We start from the raw sequence: 26,406 nt of genomic DNA on the forward strand, positions 1-26,406 counted from the left end.
CACCTTGCCAATAAGCGACACGTCTGAGGTGGAATTCGGGTGGCTCAGGAGTCACTCTGTGGCCAAACACAGCTTTCTGTAAGAAAGTGCCCTGGAGTAACACCGGAAAATATAAGCTTTCTTCAGGTCATCCATTGTTAGTATACATACTCGCACTGCACAAATTTGTGAAGGCGAATATTCAGTGCTTAAACCACTGCCTCTGACAGTCATTCGGGATTCATAGAACCATAGTTGCATTCATGAATCTTTGATTTAAACTATTTCACTTTTAGTCAAACACATTATTTTCCTAGAAGTTTATGGGATTTATTGACAATTTCATACAAGTTATTTGTCTTTGATTAATAGAGATTTTTATCTAAGAATTCTCCACATTCATCTCATGAAATTAAATCTTTATTTGGTGTATCCTCAGTTTAAAATACATTTTTATAGTAATTACGACAAAAAAAAAAAAATGTTGAATTACTTTTTAGTTTTCGATTATTAAAGTGTGAGGTTTCCACAGCAATGTGTACATTATTGCAGGGTCTTTATTTATCATTCAAACATTAAATGCTACTGAAAACTGTTTTTTTGTAAAAACAATTGATCAAACTAGAGGGTGGATAAAAAAGTCCACAGCAAGTGTTCACATTGTTCGTTAAATAAATTTATTTTATTTTTTTTTTTTTGCCTTGTCTGCACATGCTGTCAAAGATCAACACTACATGAAGTGCAATCTTTTTAAGACAGAAATGCATGTTTTGTTATTGCAATTAAATAAATTAATTTATTTTATTGCATAATTGTGACCATCACCAGCCCTCCCTGAGGAAAGGTAAGAAACACTATTAAAGGGAGGATATAAAAAGAGAGGGCAGTGTTACACCTCGGTGAGGGGGAAGGGAACAGGGAAGATGGAGTCAGGGTAGGACAATGGAAGGGGTAGGGAAGAGTCGACTGTTTTAAGGTGAGAGTGAAATGTGATGTTATAGTTGTGCATATTGTGTAATCAGTTGAGCCTGTCTGGTGACAGGTATGAAGAAATCGTTAAATAAATCTAAACAGCACACCCAGGCACATCTGCTGCATAATAATTTTAATTTACAAGAAATTTTCAAATGGTATAACATTTAGTGCAAATAACACTTCTGATGCACAACTTAGAAATATACAAGGTTTGTAGATGATGGACAGAATCAAAACTAAAAACACTAAATCCATTCTTCTGTTGAACCTCTCTGATTACTCTAAACGGATCCAGATCCTTCTTTGACCTTCGACTCCGTTGTTCATCTGTGTCACGTGACTTCAAATCTCCACGTTGTGATGGTTTTAAACAAGAGGTGAAGGAAAAGTTGAGGTAAGCTGAAGTGAAATGCAGACCCTGCGCCCCCCTGCTCTGTGTCAGTGTGAGAAATGCACATCTGGTGGTTTACAGTAAAGGAAACCAGGACATCTCAGAGCTGATCCTGGTGACTAAGGCCTTCTGGGGGGTTTATGGGGGTAGTCAGTCAGTGAGAGAACAGGACGACACTGGAGTGTGGTGGGTGAGACCTAATGTTGGAGCGTGACTGAGATTCTATCCAAATAAACATTTTACAACGAAAACCTCAGCAGTACAAAGCGAGTGAAGTTATCTTTGACAGAAAAATGTCCTTTAAAGTTACTGTGTGCTCCTGTGTTTTCCTGCCCCGTCACTGTCATCCAATTCAAGTGTTTAACAGTCGATTCACATTTCTTTCATTGGTAAACAAACTGAAACTGAAAACTGTTACTGTACAATACGCTGTGTCTGTGATGCTCAATAATAACAATCTACAAATATAAAGCAGGTCCGTGCTGGAGGCTCTGACGCTCCATCAGACTCAGAGTGGTCACAGGAAGGAGAGGAGAAGGCAACATGGAGGGAAGCTCATCAGAGCGCCTCCCTCACTGCCATTATCTACGTTCCTCTGCTGTGGGACACACAAGCAGCTGCTGTGACACTACTGATCAAAACCAACTTGGGAAAAAAAGTCATCAAGTGTGTAATCATTAGAAATGTACAAATCAATTTACAAAAGAAGCAAACAACTGTAGGAAACGGTTGAATTTACATACAAACACAGCCCGGAGGGTGGGGCTGAGCTGAGCCTCGGTGTGTTTAAGCCCTAAAAGCATCTCTGGAGACATGCTGATGATCTAATGTCTGTGTGTGTGGGGGTAAAAAAAACCAAAAACACTGTGTCTGACGACCAAAGATCTAGAGCTCATGGAGATTATGGTGAGGACAACACTATGTCTCCAGCAGCTGATACGGTGGAAGTGAGGTGGATACCTGTAGAAAAACACAACAGGGTTGGGGTCAATTACAATTGTAATCATGTAATTGATAATTAATTACAAATATGCCGTATTTATAATTGTAAAAAATCAGTTGCTGATGTAAAATCTGTGTACCGCTCGTTCTTTGGTTATTCTGTCATAAAACCAAATCAAAATAACAAATATCAGATATATCAGAGTGAGACCTGAAGTCCACTGCACCTGGTGTCCCTCCACAGGTCCTGGACCAGGTCTCTGTGCACAATAGGACTGATTTATTTTGACAGTTTTATGGTCCTGCTCCTGTTTTCATGCAGTCTGTGGATGCTTCAGCTAGTAAAAAGCTGCTGCTGCTCTAGTTGAAGTTTTGTTTTATGGGGTTACGACCAAATAGTATCCAAATAAACAGGTGACTGACGATCGACTGTGTGGCTGGTCGGTGGGAAGTGATGTTATAATAGATGTTAAAATTTCTACGATTTGACACTTTTGCAAAAACAATTACACAGCTTTTTTGAGTCCAGTAAAAACATTTATTTTGCACGTTATAATACCGCTAACCACGAACGGCAGCCGTCAACACACACAGAAGTTGATCTCAAGAAAGGAGGAGTACCAGTAGATTCATTATACCACCTCTGGTTCCTTTAATCACATTATGTATATCTTTCACGTAATAGCCATTTAAAAAAAGATATTATTGATGTGCACCTTTTTTGTCAGGGAGAAAAAGTCCCATCTGTGGGTCCCCTCTGTGTGGTGAGCTTAAAACATGAAGCACTTGTCCTAGTTTCCCTTAAATATCTTAATATCACACAAACAGAACAAGATTTTATTTTAAAAACAGTAAAACGCTGCTCGTCTGGTTTTTGATGTTTCTGTTTTGGTTTTAGGTCAATAAAACCACATAATCACACCGTTTATTTGTTATTTTGATTTGGTTTTAAAACGCAATAACCAAAGAAAAAACGGTACGCAGATTTTGTAATCATAATTGAATTGTAGTTGAGTTCAGATAATTGACTTTCTAATTGTAAATGGAATGCAATTTCTATAAAAAACATCCATCCATGCATCAATTATCTGTAACGCAAATCTGTGGAACCATGTTACAGTTCTATGAATTACACACATATGTAGTTAATAAATAAAATATGTATCATATAAACCATGGGATATACTGACACAAAAAAGGCTCAATTAATTACAATTATGATGTGATTATAATTAAAATCGTAATTGGAAAAAATCTGTTGCTGTTGTAATCATAATTGAATTGTAATTGAGTTCAGATAATATATATTGCAATTGTCATAAAAATTGCCATGTACAATATAATTAAACACAAACCTGGGGAACCATGTTACAGTTCTACTGCTTACACATACATATTTAATTATTAAAATATGTATCATATAAACTTTTCCACTGCCTGTCAGTTCTCTTGGCAAACATTTTACCATAAAAAAAAAAAAAATAAAAAATGATTGAGGGATATACTGATACCAAACATGTTAATATCAATATTTTAATTGATTAGGAAGTCTAACAATGTAAACAAGAGATGACAAAACAAATATTTTTTTAGTGTATTTAACAGCTGATTTACAACAAATGGTCAAACATAAAAGCTAAAACAAGAGGAAGGTTGCATTTTATGGGGTTATTTATGAAAGCCTCAGTAATTGTGATCATTTGTAATTGAAGTTTAGTAATTCAGAATGTAATTGTGAATGAGTTACAGGAAACAATAATTGTATCTTAAATTGTAATTGGAAAAAAACGATGGTCACAGTAATCATAATCAAGTTGTAATTGAACATGGATAATTGAAGACATAATTGTATTTGATTAATGTAATTGACCCGACCCTGGCTGCGTGGCTCACCTCCTCACTCTCAGAAGAGGATGGGCTTCCCCGCTGTTTTGTCCTGGACGTAGGAGGTGAAGCGTTTGAGGAACTTTGGATACTCTCGCTTGGCCACGGCTCGGAGGACTGAGGCTGGAGCCCAACCTCCAGGATTCACTGCAGTACCACAGAAGAAGTTGGTGAACTCAGTGAACCATCAGAGACAACACGAGGATGAGCAGCGTGTTCACTCACCGTTGGCAACGTAGGTGATTTTACACAGGATGTTGTCTCTGTTGATCTCTTTGTCTCCCTCTGGTGGGCTGACCAGGGTTTGGCAGATCATGGCAACATTGATTTTGGCACGAACACAGCGGTTTGTGGGCTGAAAAGAAGAAAGAAAAATGTCAAGAAAAATTATGAGGACAGACAGTGAGTTCTCTTCAAAGTCTTATTGGACGTAGGAAGTACCTCCAAAGCGTTAACAACATTGCCTTAAAATATCTTTTTTTGCTATTAACCTGGGAAAAGTAGCTGATTGATACTCATTTTTATCCTCCTTTAATAATACACTAATGCATAAAGCTTGGCTTTTAGTTTTAAACACTTTTTGACCTTTAAACACAATGTTTTAGCCCTTAGACCAGTGTTTCCCAAATGCCGGTACGCAATGGCACAAGAGGGGGTACTTGACAGAGAGAGAGAAATAGTGGAAAATTGACAAATTAAATCACAAAAAATTTTATCATCTTTATTTTTAGTTAAAAATGATAATCATTATAATAATGTTAATAAATCATTTTAGTTCAGGGGCCAAATATGGAGCAGTTTGATCTCAAGTGGGCCACAGATTTTATGCAGGACCACGAGTAATTTCAACATTATAGAGACAGATATCAGTCCCAACAGGATCTTCACTCTACATGAAACATGAAAAATGACTGCAATCATGTGATATAAGCCCCTGGAAAACTGTCAGCACCTGCAAATACTGTTGAGTTTTATTTACACAATTATTTATGTTTTCTCTGTCATTTTTACTGTCTCTTATGGGCCAAATTGGATGCTTCAAAGGGAGAGATTTGGTCCCCGGGCCATGAGTTTGACACATGTGACGGACATGATTTTTAATAAAACATGAACTGAAAATACAAGAGTCAGGCTCGGTTACACCAGGCGGGAGATGATGGGACATGATAAAAAAATCTATAGTAATAGATCTATTCAGGAGGCGCTAAATATGGTTTAATTTCACTTATTTACACAATGAGATTCTTTAAAATGTGTTATCACTCATTCATTCCATCATTATGCTCTATAGTTATTTTTCATATTATTCTGAGCAAAATGTTGGAGTCGGACAAAGGGGGAACTTGGATTCAGGAATAAGAGAAAAGCCAAAAAAGTTTGAGAACCAGTGCATTAGAAATACCCAATGATTGACTTTCTAGGAACCAAAAACCTTTAACCAAAATGCTCACCATCAGGAAAAAACCTGAAATGAGCTGCAAAATACTTCTAATGGGTGGATTTTCCATGTATGAATACAATCATTTAGACTTTTGTTGAGAAGAGAAGCTTCACTCATACACACAGCATTGTTACATAACTAGCCTCTCAAAGCTGGTTTAGTTACATAATACAAACCACTTTTGTTAGGGCCCTAGACACTCACAGTGGTTAGCACAAAGGTCAGCAGCTGTTTGCATGTTCTCCCTCTACATACCCATCTCCTTGGGCAAATGAGCAACGGAGGTGTTGTACATATTTCTGTATTTTTAGTGATAAACAAATGTGATTTAGTGCCAACAAAGTGTTTGACTGCAGCATTTTCATAAAATATTTTCTGAGGATCAATAAATTGTTTCTATGATAATGTAAGTGTGCGTGCTTTTTTTTTTTTTTTTTTTTTAACTGCGTGGCAATGAGTAGAATAGACTAGGGCTGCAATGATTCCTCAATTACCAAAAAAAAAAAAAAAAAGCCATGCCTTCATTTGTCATCTGTGGAATCTGTTCATGACAAACATGCATGTTTATTCTTTTTCTACTTTAATTCCAGCAAGTTCCTTTTGTCTTCTTTTTTGAAACATTTTATGGTTTAATTTATTCAGACAACTTTTTTTCAGTACATTTACTATGAAATTTACTTTAATCTCCTGACATGTTTCAACTGCCAACTGTCATTCTTCCTCAGAGGCATCCACCAAGTGCTTCTATGTATACTCACGAGTCCTTCAAAAAGGCAGGCATACACTGTGCAATGTTTGGCCCATTTTGAGACGATTTATTTTTTTTGGGAATCGGTCCGAGTCTCGGTTAAATCGTGTCATGCATTGTGTGTAGTAGACATGGTGCAGTAGACATGGTGCAGTAGACATGGTGCAATAGACATGGTGCAGTAGACATGGTGCAGTAGACATGGTGCAGTAGACATGGTGCAGTAGACATGGTGCAGTAGACATGGTGCAGTAGACAAGGTGCAGTAGACAAGGTGCAGTAGACATGGTGCAGTAGACATGGTGTAGTAGACATGGTGTAGTAGACATGGTGTAGTAGACATGGGGTCACGAGAAGCGATTCACACCTCACGACCAGCTCCCGATCAGTAATCGTATGGTCGTAAGGAAATCAAACATGTTATAAATCCTGGTCGCTCCTCGTGAGGGTATCTCAAAGTTGAAGCAGTGCCATGGACCGGCTTACCTTAAACTCTCACACTGCACATGCGTAAACACCGTAGGACCGCTATAAAACTGATGGACCGTACTGTCCACGTCTGTCCAGCGAGTTTCTGGTCCATCACATCACCGTCTTTTCTTTTTTAAAGCTCTTTTTGCTGAGATTTGCGAGTGTCTCTCCACTTCTGGGTTCTTCTTGTTCTTCTAATTTGTACGTTGCATTTCCGGAAACAAGACCCCAACGTGTCGTGTATGAACGTACAATGAGAGCAGTCAGATCGTGTTAGAGTGTCGGTCCGTATATTGGGTGAATATGAATCGTGAGCTGCGCACATTCGGACTCTGCACTTGAGATGGAGCCGAGTACAACGATCGGGAAAATCACACACTCCTGCTCCCTGTCTCATAAGAACATATCAAGGCAATCAGATGCCTGAGGAAGACTGACAGTTTGGCAGTTAAAACATGTCAGGAGATTAAAGTAACTTTCAAAGTAAACCTCTTGGAAAAAAAGTTGTCTGAATGAATGAAACCATGACATATTTTTTCTACTTTAAAAATAAATGTTCTTTAAAAGGAAACAAACTGGTTTGTAATAATTGGTGATCTTAATTATTTTATGTCATATATTTAAAATGGAGCTTTGATGCATATTTTTTACGATTACTAGATCACCAAAATATTCAATTTCTGCAGCCCTACAATAGACAAACTATCGGTCTCAATCAGTTGCTGCTACACTGTAAAAAAAAAAAAAAAAAAAAAAAAACCCAACTGCAGCGAAATTACAGTGAAACTCTTTTTGATCGTTGGGAAGCAAGAAAGGACATTTAATTCATCAGATTCTCACAGTTACACTAAACTATCAGAAAGTAGCACAAAAAACAAACAGTTTCATCGTTAGAAATAATGCATTCTTACTTGAGCATTGTCGTGATCCACTGAGAAGTTGCAGACCAGCCACGTGTCGGGATCGTTTTCATTGGTTGCAAGAATCTTCCTGATGGCGGACAGATAGAGAACATCTCTCTGTGAGGCCGGCCACACTCTCTGAAACACAAAGCAACCGCCTCAGCACATTACCTCACCAGGAGCGTCTCGCTGACAAACGCTCACCTTGTGTGTTTGGTAAACAATGATGGCAGTGTCTGAAAGAGTTTCCACAACGTTGAAGTTTTCTATAGTGGCTGTGGGAGAAAGGGGCGGAGCTGGTGAGTGTGCAGGGAAGGAGAGCGAATGGGTTTGTGTACGTGCACTGGGTAAGGGTGAACTTACTCTCCCAGTCCATTCGGACAGCCGTGTCCCAAAAATAGTGACAGACCTCGTGTCCCGTCACTCCCTTCACTGCGTGTGTGGCTTTAAGAGGATCCAGGACGATGCCATTCTCCTCCACCTCCCTCCTGTACACCTGCAACACAACACACAGACACACACTCTCAGCCTCACAAATACACCCTCATAGGTGTCGATGTGACTAAACAATCCTAAGAGCAAGAGACTATCACTGAAACCTTTGATTACTGTCCACACTCATAAAACCACCCAAAAGTAATGCAGGGTTCCTACAGCTTCAGCCAAATTAAATTCAAGACTTTTTAATGCCATTTGAAATTAAATTTAAGATTAAGGTCACAATAAACACAATTGGGGAAAAAAAAACACATCATCAATTCAACATCAACAATAAACAAAATCACTCTAAAAAACGCACACGATGACTACAAAAATTGCCAGAAATCTATAAAAACAACAAAATTACAAAACATAAAAGCCATTATGGAAAATCTTTGTTTATATTTCCCCATGTTGTTGAAAGTTGCTACAAGCATGACACGCATCTGCATAGAGTCCCGCAGCAACCACGTAACTGTAGTTGGTTGCTCTGTTGTGTTTGCACAATGTTACAGTAAATTATAAATTAAAAAATAAAACAAAATGTGAGACTAACTACAATCATAAAATCAGACTAAACGTATTAAAATTTAAGACATTATAATGACAATTTAGGCCCTATTGTTAGATTCATGAGTTAAATACCTTTTTAGACTTTTTAAGGACCCGCAACATACAAGACATGATGAAAAAAAAAAGTGGATTTATTACTGGATTTATTCTGTGTGTGTGTGTGTGTGAGAAGAGCCACTGTGCAGTATACACGGTTTTACTTGGCTGTCATTCATGTGAAATTGATTGACAATGTTTTGTAATTCCTGTGAAATGGATTCAGTGCAGTAGATAAATTCTGAATTTATTCCTTATTCTTTAAATTCTGAATCAGTCACAGATATTATGATGTATCGTGGACAAAATTTCCTGTGATATATTAATTATTGCCGTATCGTGATATTGTTATCATGAAAAACCTAAATAAATGAAACATTTAAATAAAATATATATCGTGATATATCGGCGATACCCAGCCCTAAGAATACATAAAGATTTCAAAATACTCAAATGGACAAAATGGCACAAAGTATTGCCGTTAGCGTTGCAGAGATGAGCTGTTTGTATGCATTACAAAAGTTGTGTTTTGAAAAAGAGCGAGCTAATTACAGAGCAAACACAAAACACTGGGAGTTTTCTAAATGAGGCATTTCATTGTTTAGTTTTAGGCAAAGCACGTTCATTTGTATTAACCACAAGGTGACTCAATGTGCTAGATGACATATTTGTTTCTTCTTTAAAGTAGAACATTTTCCTTCTAAGGAAAACAACAGAAAATGGAGAGAAAAAAAAGGAGAATGAATGAGCAGGTGCAGAGGAGGACAAGGAGAAAGAAAAAGAGAGAAATGTTTTGTTTAGGCTTTTTGTGGTGCCGATTTGCTTTTAAACACAGATAATTTATGATATGAACCTTATTCAAGCTTTGACCAGAACCCGACAAAGCAAAAGGGAAACCTACAGGTGACAGACATTAGGTATTTAAATCAGAGCCCGACCTGAAACCAACAATTAAAACCTATTTTTTTCCTCATACAAATGAAACATTTTTATGTTTGTTTTAGTGGTAAGCCTGCTTTTATTAGCAGACATCTGTTAATGTCAACATCAGATCAGCACACAGGGAAACCAGCAAGTTAAATAAACACAGGTGCGCAGTGCACCCGCAGTGGATCCATTTACATAATCCATGTACCAAATATAATTAATAATCCATGTTCTTGTGCAGAAAAAATATTTTTTTTGCAGCCAGCACTCACTCACACAGCTGTTGCTGGACATAGAATCATGTTTAAGCATTACATAAATTATATTTGATATTTAATTCTTATCACCTATGTACGTGCATTGCTTTTCTTTTTTTTTTTAAAAACGATATTGAAACTGATACCATTGCTGGTCGACCACGACGACATCGACCAATTAGTTGACTAAACGACCAAAGTTGCCAGCTCTACAGGTGAGACTGATAACTGTTTCAGTGCTCACCTTCATCTCTCCTTCTTCTATGACCAGCTGCCAGTTTGCATCCCCACCCACATCCTGGAGCGAGTACGTCATATGTTTCTGCACCATCTCCTCCACCTAAAACAAGCAAAGATATAGTTTTCAAACATAAGATTTATCCTATTCTTCTGTTGACATTTACAAAGGGAAATGTTTGCATTTTGGGATGTTGGGAATTTGAGGTGATCATTGCTTTACTAAGAACAAACTAATTTTATCACTGATACGATTGTTGTACCAGGTGAACATTATAGTTCACCGTATGGTGCAAACCTGCCCACATAGGAAAAGTCTTTCACTTTGAGGAATTTTAGATATTTGTGGAGCAAATACACCAGTAATGAAGCAGAAACTACTTAATCTCACTCCAAACATCCCAACATGCGTTGGCAGAGCCACTCTGGATTCATGCTGTGGAGGAATAAGAAGAGACCTAACAAATAAAACTCAGATTATAATACGTCTCTAGATGTCATGCAACATTAGGCTAATACGACACAAATGATGCAGTGTTAACTTCAGGAAGTGCCAGGTCTTCATCGAGGTAAATCATCACATAAAGTAGCTTTAAACAAAAACCTAGGTTCTCATATTCTTTCAAAGTGTGTGAAATGTTTCCTGGACTATGAGGCAGAGGGTTAGTGGACATTCTCGTGCTATCTCATGCTCTCTCTGGCAACACAGAGCACACAGTACTCCTCTTTAATGTGCTCCACAGTACCTGAGTGCTGAATCTGTGAATGTCATCTGAAGCGCTGACTAGTTCGATGGAGGACAAGGAAGAACAATGACTGTGGGACTGCACAGCGGAGGAAGCGAGGAAAGAGAAGCAAAAACAGGCACCGACGCAGCGGGTCAGAGGAAAGCAGCTTTTTCATTCGATTCAGGCGTTAAAAACACAACCGAGATGAGGCGTGGACACATTATAAAGACGCGCTATTGAGGCATCAGTTCCTCACAGCTTTACAGACTGGTCACACTGGTTGTAGAATGACTGACAAATCTTTAGTTGTGGATTAAAACAAAAAGGAGGTTTGAAAACCAAAGTGTCTGCACACCTTAGAGGCAAAGCGGTGTGTGCCAATGGTGGAATAGACATCTCCAGGAGAAACGGATAGTCGAGGTATCCTAACCTTCTCTGACTGGCACTGAGGGACACAAAAACAACTTCATTAGAAGAAGATAATAATAAAACCGCATGTCACTAATAGTGGGAAATGTTACAAATATCCAAATGGAGCGCAGCTGTAAAGAAAATTTCTATTGTTCAGATCGTCATACCTGCTCCTCTATCTTGTCTTGTCTGTCCAGAGCAGCTTCCACTGCATCAAAGAATTCATCTTCATTAATAAGACTGTTGGGTCCTTCCTGTGTGGGGACGACAGCATTGAAATTTCAAGATGTTGAATAAGCTTCAAATGTCCAGAAACATCATTTAGATGGAAAAGAAAGCAAAAAAAATAATAAATATTTCCTTTTCCTACCTCATAATCTGGGCCTCCATAATGTGTTTTTTTCTTCAGTTCATACACAGCAGACTTGTAGGCGTCTTCCACTCTCCTCCTCTTCTCCAACTCCTGCACATGCAAAGAGATTTAAAAGGAAAAGCAATGTTTCAGATATACAGAGGAAGCGCTACGTTATTCAGCCTTACGTCGCTACATCATTAAATCTTACAAATAAGTAGAGATGTTCCGATACAACTTTTTCATTCCCGATATTATACCGATATTGCAGCATTGTATATCTGCCGATACCAATATTGATCCAATATCAGCATGAATCATACATACTTTTATGACTTATTTTGTAGTGTGGAATGTTAGAAAAGGCTTGATCAAGTGATGTTACTCAGAGAACAATAGTCAGCAACAGTCGGTATGAAAAAAACTGACCCATTCATTATCAACCAATTGGTTACATATATTTTAACCTTCAACATAATATCTACAGTATTCTACAATTGAATAAAATAAATTGCAAAAAAAAAAAAAAAAAAAAAAAATCGAATCCGATATCTGTCCGATATCAATATCAGATTGGGACACCCCAACAAATAAGTCCGGATTTTCTAAGTGAAGTTTGTAATGAGAGGTTTGTTCGAGCACGAAATGTTACTCGACCCGAAATTGTTATAAAAAAAAAAAAAATGTAATAAAATACTAAATGTATTAACTGGTCAATAATTAAACAATAATGTAACAAAAGAGCTGAGCCCGAAATGTAATAAAAAATGAAAAAACCCAAAATGTTACACATGGTCAATAATTTAATAAGAAGCTAAACCCAAAATGTAAAAACATTTCCTAAAATGTAACAACTTGTAATATTTTGGTCATGTAAAAACTGAAAACTTGTAAATTTAAGTTGTTACATTTTTCTTTATCACAATTTAGCTCTGGTTACATTTCAGGTTGTTGCTACATTTAAGGCTCTAACAAGGCACAAACACATTAGACTATGTTTTTGGCAAAGGAACTAACGTGTGATTACACAGTGTTGCACTATCATAACTAAATACTTTTGATGCGCTGAAATGTTGAGCATTACTGTGTGTAGCTGTTGAAGACGTGTGCGCTTATTTGGCAGTCAACGAGTCAGCAGATGTGTTTCATTAAACATAGTGAGACCTACGCCCTCTGCTTTCCTATCCCCCACATGTAAACATGACGACAGTACGTTACTCCCTGAATCTAAACCCATGGATTGTCTCACTCTGAATCAAGTAAAGAGAGGGCTAACGAACATGGGACTGCTCTGTTAATGTGCTGATGTTTGAGGAGGTAGCCATCAGACATGTGACTACGGAGCATCTTTGGTTACTAGCATGCTAACTAGCCACCTGCAGTGTGTCGGCAGCTGTCTAGCTTGCAGCTGCTTCTTTCCTGCATTCAAGATGCAAACTTATGTCCAAAACATGCAGAAATCAAAAAGAAAGAAAGTTTCTATCCCTGCAACGTTACACGGTTCCCAACATGTGATCTGCAGCCCTTGGTTGGCCAAGAACACGCTGCTAAAGGGCCATGAGATGGCATTTGCCGAAAGATTAAGAAAAGCTTTTAGAAATATGTCTTAGTTGGTCAACACTGATGTTGGAAAAATATTGGAATCTGTGACACTCAACATTTATCTGACCTATAGTTACACAGTTCTGTCTTGACCCTAAACTACACCATGCACGTAGGTAAGAAGCAGACTTAAAAAAGGTCAAATTTTATGTGTGATGTGCAAAGCTTTATGATTTACCGCCAGAGAAATGTCCGTGTTTGTTCATATCGAATTATTGTTTCTAGAAATAAATGCTTTATACAACATATTTAATCTCTCATATTTTAACCCGAATTCACATTGTAGTAATTTGTTAGCCCTGAAAACAATTGCTAAAATTGTGTTATTCTAGAGATTGAGAATTACCACAAAGTTGGTCCCTTTCTTTTGCTTCACCAATGCAGCATAATATTAGAAAAAGCTTTTTAAATCCAATTTCTGGAGCTTTGATTTAGCCTTATTTTCAAATAAAACCCATGTAACCAAGTTTAACGACATTCAACATTATCCTTCACAGAATAGATTCACGTGTTGACTAGTGGTTTCAATAGTTAGTGACTAATCAGCCATCAAACCTTAGTGGCTGAGTTTTATGATTAGATTTTTGCTCAATGAGCATAGTCCTCTACCCTAAGCCTGCAACATGATGCCAACGCACCTGATTACACATGCTTTGAAAGAAGCAACACACCCTGAATGCTCAGAGATAAAAGAACATTTACTTTGTGGGAAATATCTGTGATTCAAACGAGATGGACAGAACAATGTTGTCTTTGGTGCAAATTGGCAGCACTGCAAGATAAAAAGATATTTAATAATTCATCCCTGGGGCCAATACCAACACAACACACGAAAGGGCAGAACAGGTATGCAACACAATGCAAATGAGAAGCATTTATCTTTCAGTTTCCCACTTACTATTTTATTTTTTCACCTGTTATTCTAAAAATGTAGAGAGAGGAAGCGAGCCTTTTTGGCTTTTTAAAAGAAAAACACAAATAAATCAAACAAATTAAGCATTCTGCCATTCACTTCCTGCTCTGCTGACACCACTCTGCACCTGAACAGTTTAACATCTTATTTTTACTGCAAGTACCTAATCTAAGCTAACGTAAAGGCTAAAGGTGATTCACTTTAACAGGTGACCAAAAACAACCAACCATAAAAACAACAAAGGAAAGACACTGGAAGTCAAACATAGAGAAAGAATTAGACCAACTACACTCTTCACTAAGTAAACAGGAGAATATCCTGCTGTCAGCTGTGTATCACCCCAACTCAGACACACAGACAGACAGACAGACACGTACAGTAAACAGCTGGCTGTCGCTCTGTAGAGGTATCCATTTTTGTGTCTGGTACTTCAGTTTCTCCTCCTTGGTCTTCTTTGACTTCCGTAAACTGTACCGAGAAGTCCGAGCATTCATTTTCCACAGCGCTGTTGGTACAAAGTCTGAGTTGTTAAACCTGGTTCCTTCGACTCTGTAGCTTTCCCCGTTTCCTTACTCCACATGGGCAGCTAATCTTTACTGAGCTAATCAAACATTGATAAGATTGAGGTAGTTCCAATGAAGTAGCCGGCCTGACTGAGAATACTTCCTTGCATTGGAACTTTCAGGGTTGGGCAACACACCTTTACACACAGAAGAAAAAGGAGGAGGGAAAAGGGAAAAAACTGGTTTGACAGCTTCAGCTGAGCTGGTAAGAATCGTAACAAGCACAGCGTCATCTTTAAAAGCACAGATCACTGGATATCAGTGAGTGATCCATGAAAAAAAAAAAAGTGTTAAGGAAGAATCAATCACACTGAGGCACAAACATAACAACACAGAGCTTCATTGACTTGGGCCCAATCCAAAGTTACTAGTCCATCTGATACAAGTGGCTCAGATACCATGCCTGTTAGACCTGTAGTCTGATCCCACTGTCTTTTTTTTTTATTTATTAAACTTTAATATTAGATTGGTTTAAATGGTTTGTATTTACAACAGGCAGCGATTTTTCCCATGAAAACAAGCAGGCACACAGACAAACCGGCACAAAGTGCTTTGCAGAACACAAAAATGAGGTTGTCAATCAGACCTCATAAAAGCTAAAGTACTGCATATCTGAAAGAATCATGTCCTGTTTTTCATATTTTTAATATATCTAGCAGGGTTGGGGTCAAATACATATTTCAGTTACAATTATCCATGTTCAATTAAAATTAATCACAATTACTGAGCCTGAAATAAATAACTTAATAAAGGTTAACCTTCCCCTTGTGTTAGCATTTCTAATGATAACAGGTCCTGAATCAGCTGTAAACTACACAAAAAAAACCATTATTTATCATCTAATTTCTTTCATATCTATTGGTTACCTTGTTAGTCTTCCTAATCAATCAAAATTCGTTTTTAATATTTTTGGTGTGGGCATTTAAAACTCTGTGATTTCAATTTATTTTAAATGGTAAAAAGTGGGAAAGCTTGCTATGAAACATATTTTAATAATTGTTAACTACATAGATGCGTAATACTGTACATAGAACTGTAACATGCTTCCTCAATTTTGACAATCTTTATGTAGCTTTCATGGCAATTACAATTATAAAGTCAATAATCTGAAATAAATTACAATTTAATTACAATTAAGACAGAAACAGATTTTTAAAATTACAATTATAACTACACCATAATTGTAACTAATTATCAAGTACACAATTACAATTATAATTGACTCCAACCCTGACATCTAGTGTTTCTCAAAAACTGCCTAAAAACTGTTGCAGGACTCCACTGTTGTATGGTTAAGCCACTTCGGGTTGCACGGGCGGCCTCCAAAAGGGGGCGCCGTCACGCCACTTTTGGGCTCTCCGGTCACTTATGGCCTGCCTCCGGAAGAGGGTGCCATCGCGCCATGTATGGCTCCTCTCTCAGTGGGTACACCGGAACGCTTGACCTCTCTCTCCCTCAAGATAGAGAGATGGAGAGCGCTCGCGGCTCCGCCTTGGGTGTTACGGACAATATTGAAGGGCTACAGGCTGTAGTTTCCATCTGTCCCTCCCTATTTCACTGGCGTGAATCACTCTCGGACCCACGGAGAGTTGGCTCGTGTGTTACAGGAGGAGATCACATCCCTGCTACGCAGGAGAGCGATCTCAGTGGTCCCTCCCGCGCGGGAGGGGTTCTACTCCAGCTACTTTCTGGTCCCCCAAACGAGGGGGGGGTCCGGGATCCGTCCCATGGGCCCTGAACAAGTACCTCAGGAAATACACCTTGTCGTACCCTACTGCGTCTGGTACGACAGGGCGATTGGTTCACGTCTGTCGACATCAGATGTTTATGTCCACGTTCCAATATATCCTCCTCACAGAAAGTACCTATGGTTTGCTTTACGAGTGGTGTGTTACGAGTACCGCGTTCTCCCGTTCGGCCTCTCTTTGAGCCCGAGGGTGTTTGTGCGCTGCACAGATGCTGCGATCGCTCCGCTGAGGAAGTGGGGCATTCGCCTGGCTACGTACCTGGACGATTGGCAGCTTTTGGCACAATCAGAGGTGGGGGCCAGGGTGACACACGCATTCTGCTAGATCACCTGTCACATCTGGGATTTGAGGTGAATGCGGAAAAGAGCGTGTTGTCCCCCACACAGAAAACAATTTTCCTGGGTCTGTCCCTACGCTCGGTACCGTGCACCGCGTGTCTTTCACCAGAGTGGGTGAGGACGTTCGGGGCATGTCTCAAATTATTTCAAACGGGCAAATCTGTTCAGTTCAGATTGTGTCTGTTTGCTCGGGTTGATGGCTTCAGCCATCCTCGTGATCCGCCTTGGTCGCCTTCACATGAGGAATTTCCAACTGTGGGTGGCCTCACATGGGCTCAATCCTGTGCGTCATAGCACACGGAGAGTCTTGGTTATGCCAGAGTGCGGCTTGGCTCTGTGCCACTGGCGTGCCCCGGGCTTCCAGATGGACGGGGTGCCTATGGGCATTGTTATGTCTATGAAGGTGGTCTACATGCATGCCAGTCTGACAGGCTGGGGGGGGACCCACAAGAGCGGGTCTGTGAGGAGTCGCTGGGATGCGCGCTCACAAGATACTTGGAACTGTCAGCGGTGTTCCTCTCACTGATCCACTTCCTTCTGTCTCTCAGGGGACATCATGTCCTAGTGAGAACGGACAACACCACGGCAGTGGCACACATCAACCGTCAGGGCGGATTGCTGTCACTGGCACGCAAACTGATCCTCTGGAGTGTTGGGAGTCTCCTCTAGCTTAGAGCGACGCACGTCCCGGGGATCATAATGTGGGTGCCGACCTGTTATCCACGCCGCTTTACGGGGAATGGATGCTGCACCCGGAGGTGGTGCGGCAGCTGTGGGCCCATTACGGGCAGGCCGAGGTAGACCTGCTCGCAGGGGATGAAAACGCGCAGTGTGCCATGTTCTTCTCCCTGTGCAGCACGGAGGCTCCCCTCGGCATAGACGCACTAGCGCACGTACTTCCGTATACGTTCTCCTAGTTCTCTGATTCCTAGGGCTCTGATTCCCTCCACCCTGTCCAGGGCGAGGGAGTGCGGACACACACTGATCCTGGTGGCTCCACTGTGGCTGACCGTTCACTGGCTGGTGGAGGTTTACCAGCTGCTGTGTGCACGTCCCTGGTGGCTCCACTGCGGCTGACCATGCACTGGCTAGCGGAGGTTTACCAGCTGCTGTGTGCACGTCCCTGGCAGCAGACCTGCTATTACAGAGGAGGGGTACAGTTTTCCCACCCATGTCCAGACCATCTGGCGCTGTGGGTTTGGCCCGAGTGGCTCATCCTGTCAGCCATGGGATTATCGCAGTGTGATTTCCACCATACAGAGTGCTTGAGCCCCCTCCACGAGGTCTCTTTATGATTTCAGGTGGAGGCTATTTGAGGGGTGGTGCTTCCAGAGGAACCACATTCCTTTTCACTGCCCGGCGGGAGTGATTTTGTTATTTCTGCAGGACCTGGTTGATAAAAACAAAGTCTTTTCCACTGTGTAAGTGTATTTTAGCGGTGATCGCCGCTTGTCACATTGGCTTTGGGGATAAGTCGGCCAGTCAGCACCCGCTGATCTGCAGGTTTATAAAGGGAGCACGTACAGTAGGCTCCTCCCCATGTCCAGACCACTGGTGCCACCGTGGGATTTGGCGATGATTTTGGAGGGACTTAAACATCCTCCTTTCAAACACGGGAGGCGGCGGGCCTGAAGTTTGCCTCTCCTAAGGCTGTCTTGTTACTGGCTCTAGCCAAGAGGGTCAGTGACATCCATGCGGTCTCGGTTCATCCGTCGTGCGCTCAGCTTTTCCCAGGTGATGCGAGGATCATCCTGAGACCCAACCCGGCCTTTGTGCCGAAGGTTGTGGGCTTGTGTTCTCCCACTGACCTATTGGCCTTTTCTGCCTCACAGGGTGAGCAATGGCATAATGTGTTATGTCCAGTTTGTGAGATCCACACTTATATGGATATGACAAGGTGTCTGTTCAGGACATCTGTGCAGTGGCGGGTTAGAACTCGTCACTCACGTTTGTCCGCATTTACATGCTGGACGTTTAAGCCCCGTGAGTGGCACAGGCGGTTTTACTGTCCTGATGTGATCAGCCTTCTGCCCTGGAGGCTGGTATCGCTCGATAAGCATGTCTGCACTACGAGAGTTTCCATATCCCAAAGTGAGACATCTCACAAAATATTATGAAATAGAACTTTAGGTTATGTATATAACCTCGGGTTCTATGAGTAATATGAGTGAGATGTCTCACCAGACTACCCTTCTTGCTCGAACGAGGAGAAGAGGTGCACGTCTGTCCGTGTTCTCATTTTATAGGAGGTGGGTGACCCCCCAGCGAACGGACGCACTTCACGGGCCAATCAGGATTGGCAGATTGAAATACATGCTTCTGAGGAATGCAGACAGAGGTTGCATCCCATAGTGAGACATCTCACCCATATTACTCATAGAACCAGTGTTATATACATAACCTAAAGTTTACATTTTCCATGTTGGTGACAAATGTTTAAATTTTCCCTAATAAAAAAAGTTAAGTGCAATTTAATAGTTTTTTTTTTTTCTTTCTTTTTCTTAAAAAAAAAAAAAAAAGAGAAAATAATTCATTTGATTTGCTAAAAGCTTCATTTACTGCAGCCCTTAAATATTTTCCATTAAAGGTTGAGCAGTTTAAACACAGCATTACTATTTACAGTTAAAAGCTGTCTTGAGAAAAACATGAATGAGCTTAACTAAGGCCTGTTCGCTTCCTTTAGTGAAAATGCACATTCATTTGCTAAAATTAAGTGACTAAATCCTCACACCAAGTATTTCCAAGCATTTTGGATGAACTCCAGATCTCATGAGCAGTGCAGTGAGTGACTACAGTAATGGTACAGACACCAAGAACTTGAGAGCTACTGCGGTTTACCCGTGCGATCAACTTCTCTAAACTGTATTTAACTGTAGGTTTCAAATATAACAGCAGTGGAAGTCATTGACTCTTTTCTTTTAACATTACCATGAAATGTTTGTTGGTTCTATTATGCTACCACTGAAGAACGATATATGACTAATATTTCCCAAATTATTCAGGCGAGAGAATAAATTTTACAGTTGATAGCTCACGCAGTTTGAAATATATTTTCCACATGGTTCCTGGAGGAACTGCAGTAGATAAGATGACTTTATTGATGCCAAAATTAATTCACTTCTCCTTGTACTAGATGACAGCACCTGCGGTCTAAAAGCATCTAAAAAAGGAAATTTGAGAATATCAGAAACACACCAATCAAAAGATAATTTTGCTTGGGATGAAGGAGTTTTCTAAAACCAATGTAAGCTTTTTCTATAACTGTAATAGCACACATTGCTAATGTATTTTTTTAACTATTTTTACAACTGTTGTTGAGAAGCTGAAAGTGTGAGTTAGTGTTCTCAGTGAAAGGCAATTAAGAGTTAACTTAGAGTAATTTTAACAAAGTCACAGTTTTGTGTTTGTTTTTAAGGATTTATAATATGAAGTTATAATAAGGCGTTACACAATCAGTATTTTTGGGCTGATCACCAATCAGTGAGTTTAAAAAAAACAATCACCAATCCGATCATATGAATTCAGGTTGTTTTTTTTTTTTTATACCGACCGAATTCCTTTGATTTTCCATGAATCTGCATTGGGTACTACCAAACAGTAACATGTTTGGGGACCTAAATGCAGCCTTGTGACTGTGAGGGAGTGGAAGACCTGAACATAACATTGCACGCACAAGAGCTTCATGGCTCCCCTTTTTAAAATGCGATGCTGACCAAGCACTTGCAAAAAACATGGCAGATGTAAATATGAACTTCACTTCAGCACTCTAAACCATTTAATTTATACCCTGAACAGCAGCTGTGTTGACTACAAGCGAGTTGGAGATGAAGCTGTGGAGGGAGACCACACTGGAACTACGTGACGCCTCAATCAGCATTAGCATCAGGAGCAAACACATATTTTCTAACTGTGGCATCGCAAAACCCGCTGTTGCTTATAGTCCATATTCACAGGTGCACATGGAGGTGGGGCACATATACACATGCCCGCACTTCTAATAATAATAATACATCAATTTTATATATCGCTTTTTTGGACACTCAGACGCTTTACAGAATCAAGGCATTATTCTTTCACTCCACATTTGGTGGTGGTAAGCTACTATTGTATCCACAGCTGCCCTGTGGCAGACTAACGTAAACGAGGCTGCCATAGAGCGCCATCGGCCCATCCAACCACCACCAACACACCACATTCATACTAGGAAATGTGGGTGAAGTGTCTTGCCCAAGGACACAATGACAGATACCGCTGGAGGGACTGTCCACCACTGTGGCACCTGGAATTCTCAGTGGTCTCCCATCCAACTACTAACCAGGCCCAGACCTGCTTAGCTTCCAAGATCTAACGAGATCGGCAATGACAGGGTGGTATGGCGGACACTTCTGTGTCCACCATTAGCCTGAAACGAACAGATGTGGCTGGTATGAAGTAAACAAGAGCGCATTGCTCTGCTCTAGGACTCTTCCCTTTAACAAGCTCAGGCTGAATAAACAAAACAGACAAACACACATATCCATACAAACACACACAGGCGCTAACAGCAGAAGCTGCCCCCGCTTTCAGAGCCGGTAGACTGGGGAAGTAGTCCGGCGCCCAGTCGCTCCGCTCCAACCAAGAAACATTTTTGCCGTTTGCTCATAGGTTTTCACCTTTGTGCACAAATGTGAGTGAAATACTATAAAGCTATGTCACGTAGAGCAAACAACACTTCGGTGTAAGTGAGACAGACAAAACAATGCAATGGGAGCATCTCCAGAATGTTTCAAGATCGGATCGGCATTACAGATGATCACATTAATTACATAAAATATCGTCCGATCCGATATAGCCAATCAGATCGGTGTAAAGCCTAGTTATAATGCAATTGTTTTATGCCTAATATTGTACAATACGGAAGTAAATAATCACATGACCCTCAGTTATGGTTGAACATCTGCAGGTTTTACCACAGTAACTGAATCTTTAAAGAACAATAACGCATTGTCCCTAATGTTCTTAAACAGTAACTAAACCCCCTGGTTTTTGCTGACCTGCCACTAGGAGGGGAATTCAAAAAAATGCCTTGTTTATGGGCGGGGCACATGGAGCAGTTAAGACATACCCAGTCCATAGTATAAAATCTCCAAATAATATACTATACTATACTATGTTAACTAGCTACTCAATATACTTCTATTCAACCTACTCCCACAGATTGTCCAGAGGTGCTAGTTTTTATACCCACTGTTCTTTAAAAACAATCGGACACATTTTTATTTTCAGCGGTGCAGACTACAGAGGCCGATGCAGTACCCTTTCCAGTCTTTTCTGCCAGCTGTCCTCGCGTTTGACCATCAGCTCGATGCAATGGGACAAGGTGGAGAGGATACCAGCCGTGGTGGCCTTGAAGGTGATGGCTTCACCTTTGAAGTCGATGCCATTCATGGATTTGGGACTTGCAGGGGAAAACACTGAAAGAATTGAGGAAAATCATGACAGTGCGGCAGATTCCTGGAGAGCCTTAAAGAGAACCATTAGTCGGTCGGGTATTACCAGCATAAACAAACACTTTGTGAAAACAAAACAAAGAATTAGTTTTGGAAGGGAGACTCACATTTTTCTTTGCTGCCGTTGTTGTTGTGATTGTATTCCCCGTTGGGTCTTGTTGAGGAAGGAAAGTCATCTTCATCCTCTTCTACTTCTGGTGACATGACAAATATATTTCTGTAAGTGAATTATTCTTTACTCACAAAGACAGGAAAGTCATGCAATTTTAAGGTAAAAACTAAAATAATTATAATCTAATACAAGTTTAATTAATGCTGTGTTATTGGCAGTAACTCAATGCAGCTTTTGTTCAACTAACAGGAATGTAGCGTATTTTGTAGTAGATTGGTGAAGCTGTGTAAAGTGTGATTAAAAACAGAATGTTAATTTTTTTTTTTTGTGAACTACAACAGGGTTCCTTGATCACTAAGCCCTGACCAGGTAACAGGCCATGGGAAGGTTCTTAGGGTTTACTCACACTGGGAAACAAGTCACAGGCAAAGTTTGACACCTGAAGTCTGGATTATTTGGCTTTGCCCACACAGCCACTTTGAAGGAGGTCGGCTAAAGCACGGACTGGATTAGCATTGTGAGGGCACCCTTAGTTTACTTCTTCAGGCATTTCACTTCCAGGTGGAGGACCAGTGAACTTGAGTGTGCACCACAAAACTTCATTGTAATACACCGATGTAGACATTTTCAAACACTGATAATTTGAAAATGTTAGGCAAGAGTTTGGAAACCTTCCATCCCTCATTAAAGAAGAAGTGAAAATAAGAATTTACTAAGCATTCAATAATACTTTCCTCAGGAGGCCAAGCTACTCGTCTTTAGTTTGCTGCTACTGAAACAAATTTTGCATTGTCGTCACATAAATTAACGTTTTATTTTGAGCTCAGAAATTAGGATGATATAATCAATCATAGGATCTTTTAAGAAAATAAAATCAATATTTCTGTATTTATGTGTAAAAAAAAAATGTATCTACAGGTATGCTTTGCAAAACTCTATTATCATTTAATGAAATCTTGGATTACCTCGGTCTCTCTGAAATTCATCTTTGGAAACAGTATCAGCACAGTTGTCGAAGTACTTCTGCAGTGTATCCACTTGTCTGCACAAAATGTCCCGAAAAGTTTCCATTTCTGCCAGTTTCTCACGCAACCTGTGGCCCTTCTAAACCGAGGGAAGCAGAAGTCAGATACAGACGACAGCAAAAAAAACAAGATAAAAAGGAAACAGTATTATCACAGTATTGGTGCTGAAGCACATGACGGTAATAACACACAAAAATACAATGCATGATAAAAAATGTTTACAAAGAGACTATAAGTTGGGTGAGTATTCCATGGAAAACAAATGTTTTCCTACTTTATTACATTTGTGTGTAATTGTGTTATGTTTTAATTTGTAAAATGTCTGTAAAGTGAGCGCTATCAAAAATACATTAATTATTATTATTACCTTGAAGGAGGACGTTGACGCGGAGGACAAGGCACTAGCTGCTGAGGTGAGGGACAACATTGAACCATGACGCCTCAGACTTGTTTCTGAGCCGTAACCAGATTCAGCCTGCAGTGCCAGTGGAGGAAGGGGTAGAAAAAGAAAAAAAAACATGGAGGAAAAAGTTCAGTATGCAACTTTGAGCAGACTAAGACAGTAATGTAAAGTACTAGCTGTAAGGAAGAATGAAAGTGGTTGAAAACCAGACAGTGAGATCAATTGGAGGAGCTATAGCTGCACTGAGAAATGCTAAGCTAGATCAGAGCTGGTCAAACACCTACGCAGAACAGCTCAAGAGTCTGTGGAGAGAGATGGGGGCTGAGTGTGTCACGAATGAACCCTGCTATAAGCACACACGCTCACTGTATGGTAATAAGGAGAAAATCAATCACAGTCTAGTCTAATGAAAACAGAGAGGCTTCGATGCATTTATCTGACAAAAAACCTCAACCAATGTGCTGATTTAGTGTTAGACAATGTGAATACATAAAATGTAAAGCAGTACATGATTGTGAGGCTGTGATTAAACTTGGACCTAAATGACAATTTTATGACTGGGCCAATTCTTGAACTGCTTCACAAAATGGCTTTTATTACTGTAAGTAACAACAAGTCTGCATCAACGATGATGAGTAAAGAAAAAGAAACGTTTCCATTAAAATTATATTAAAAAGATCCAAATTTACAAATTAAAAACAAACAAGCTGCACAAACATTATATTATCTAAAAGATAATCTCACTAATAGGGCTGGGCGATATGGATCAAAATATCTCAATATTTCTTCTCAAAATGACGATAAAAAATAACTGAAGTGAACTTGAATTGTTGACTATTGTTCTCTGTTTGAGTAACATTACTTAATCAAGCCTTTTCTAACATTCCACACTACAAAATAAGTAAGAAAAGTATGTATGATTCATGCTGATATCGCATCGGACCGATATCGGTTTCGGCAAATACGTAAGGCTGCAATATCGATATTGTATCGAAGTGAAAAAGTTGCATCAAGACACCCCTATGCAAAATGTTACACAGACACATTGATTAACAAACAGCTGCACAATATGTGCCACTTTTGGCTTTTTCTCCTCTAAGGGACAGCATGTGTGAGTGAGTTCTGTAGTGTGGCTTGTTTAGGGGAATGTCTGGGTTCGAACGCACTCAGTAATCCATCTTACTGTGTTTTTAATGCTGTTCTGAGAGCATCTCCTAAAATAAATTTTCATCCAAATTAAGCTATAAAAAAATCGATATAGACGAAATAGAAAAATTGCCCAGCCATACTCACTATGTTTAATGACTCGGGGTATTTCCTTTGGCATATTCACAACTTAAGTTTCATTTTCTACTGAATTAGGAAGTTACCATCAGACTGAAAGCATTCCTTAAATTGGACACATTTCTTATGACCAGCCATCAAACATCAACCCATATGGGATTTTCAAAGGCCGATGTCGGTTAAAATAAATAAAAATTCAGCTGATGGCCGATACCTAAAGCAGATTTTGGAAGCCAATATTTGAGGCCGATTTACTTTTTTTTTTTAAAGCACATTGATTATAAAAGACAATTGAAACACTCATATGATATAAATGTATGTATTAGAAATTAAATTAAATACACCAATAGAACTCTTAACATGTATTGAACTTAAAATATACCCGTACACAACCAAGTAAAAAAAAAAAGTACAGGACGGGTAAGTAGCAGTAAAGCACGACAACAATACACAATGTGTAAGTAGTCGGTTTAAACTAAACACCTGTTTTAGGTATAACTACTCACTCCTTCTTTCTGTTCACAGCCACCACCATTATACCTAAGCTTACACTTGTCACCATATGCACAACTACAACATCACATCTCACTCTAAAATAATCAACTCTTTCCAATTCCTACCTTGAATCTCTCCTCCCTGTTCTCTTCCCCCTCACTTCGGTGTAACACTGCCCTCTATTTTATATCCTCCCTATAATAAAGCATTTTTTACCCTTCCTTCGGGAGGGCTGGTGATAGTCAAAAAAATAATAATTTTTTTTGGTCGATGGCTGATCTTGAAAAAAGTCAATTTATCGGTCGAACTCTAATGCATTCTTCTGTTAACAGCTGATCTACCACTGACTGACTGACTACAAACAGTGTTCAGGCTCAGAGTTTGCTGATCTGTGTTCACATTAAAGTCTCACTGAGAATATCAGTAGTCAAATGACAACAGTAATTAATTACAACTGTAAAGTCACTGATTTCCTTTCACTGCTGTAGGTCAACATTTGAGGTGCAACATCTCACATGATATTCCTATTTGTGTTACTGATATAGAGACATGATATAGTTAATTGTCATAAACAATAGCAACAGCTAGTGTTACCTCCCATGATATAACGTGTCGGACCATTTCGTCCTGAGGGCAAAACAAAACTTTCAAAGCCGGGGTCGATTTTTTAGAAACAAAGCAAGTGATGAAAAGAAGAAAC

At 39.7% G+C, this 26,406-nt stretch overlaps 1 protein-coding gene across 3 annotated transcripts in view; it reads right to left on the reverse strand.

Annotated features, from left to right (window-relative positions):
• Nucleotides 1-1,067: 1,067 nt before the first annotated feature.
• LOC114469265 (collagen type IV alpha-3-binding protein-like) overlaps nt 1,068-26,406 on the reverse strand; it is a 42,026-nt gene continuing 16,687 nt past the window's right edge. For 2 of the 3 annotated variants that reach the window (XM_028456581.1, XM_028456584.1), the window contains 15 exons: nt 23,892-23,999; nt 23,465-23,603; nt 22,495-22,581; nt 22,194-22,351; nt 11,753-11,845; nt 11,550-11,636; nt 11,327-11,416; nt 10,990-11,067; nt 10,251-10,346; nt 8,097-8,229; nt 7,938-8,008; nt 7,743-7,871; nt 4,397-4,526; nt 4,181-4,318; nt 1,068-2,305 (listed from right to left, as the gene is read on the reverse strand). In XM_028456581.1, coding sequence (XP_028312382.1) covers nt 4,191-4,318; nt 4,397-4,526; nt 7,743-7,871; nt 7,938-8,008; nt 8,097-8,229; nt 10,251-10,346; nt 10,990-11,067; nt 11,327-11,416; nt 11,550-11,636; nt 11,753-11,845; nt 22,194-22,351; nt 22,495-22,581; nt 23,465-23,603; nt 23,892-23,999 — 1,527 coding nt within the window. In that variant the 3' untranslated portion in view covers nt 1,068-2,305; nt 4,181-4,190. The remainder of the gene's footprint in view (nt 2,306-4,180; nt 4,319-4,396; nt 4,527-7,742; nt 7,872-7,937; nt 8,009-8,096; nt 8,230-10,250; nt 10,347-10,989; nt 11,068-11,326; nt 11,417-11,549; nt 11,637-11,752; nt 11,846-22,193; nt 22,352-22,494; nt 22,582-23,464; nt 23,604-23,891; nt 24,000-26,406) is intronic. The other variant, XM_028456583.1, reaches the window with a different exon arrangement.

Source organism: Gouania willdenowi, chromosome 9 (genome assembly GCF_900634775.1).
Source record: "Gouania willdenowi chromosome 9, fGouWil2.1, whole genome shotgun sequence".
NCBI lineage: Eukaryota > Metazoa > Chordata > Actinopteri > Blenniiformes > Gobiesocidae > Gouania > Gouania willdenowi.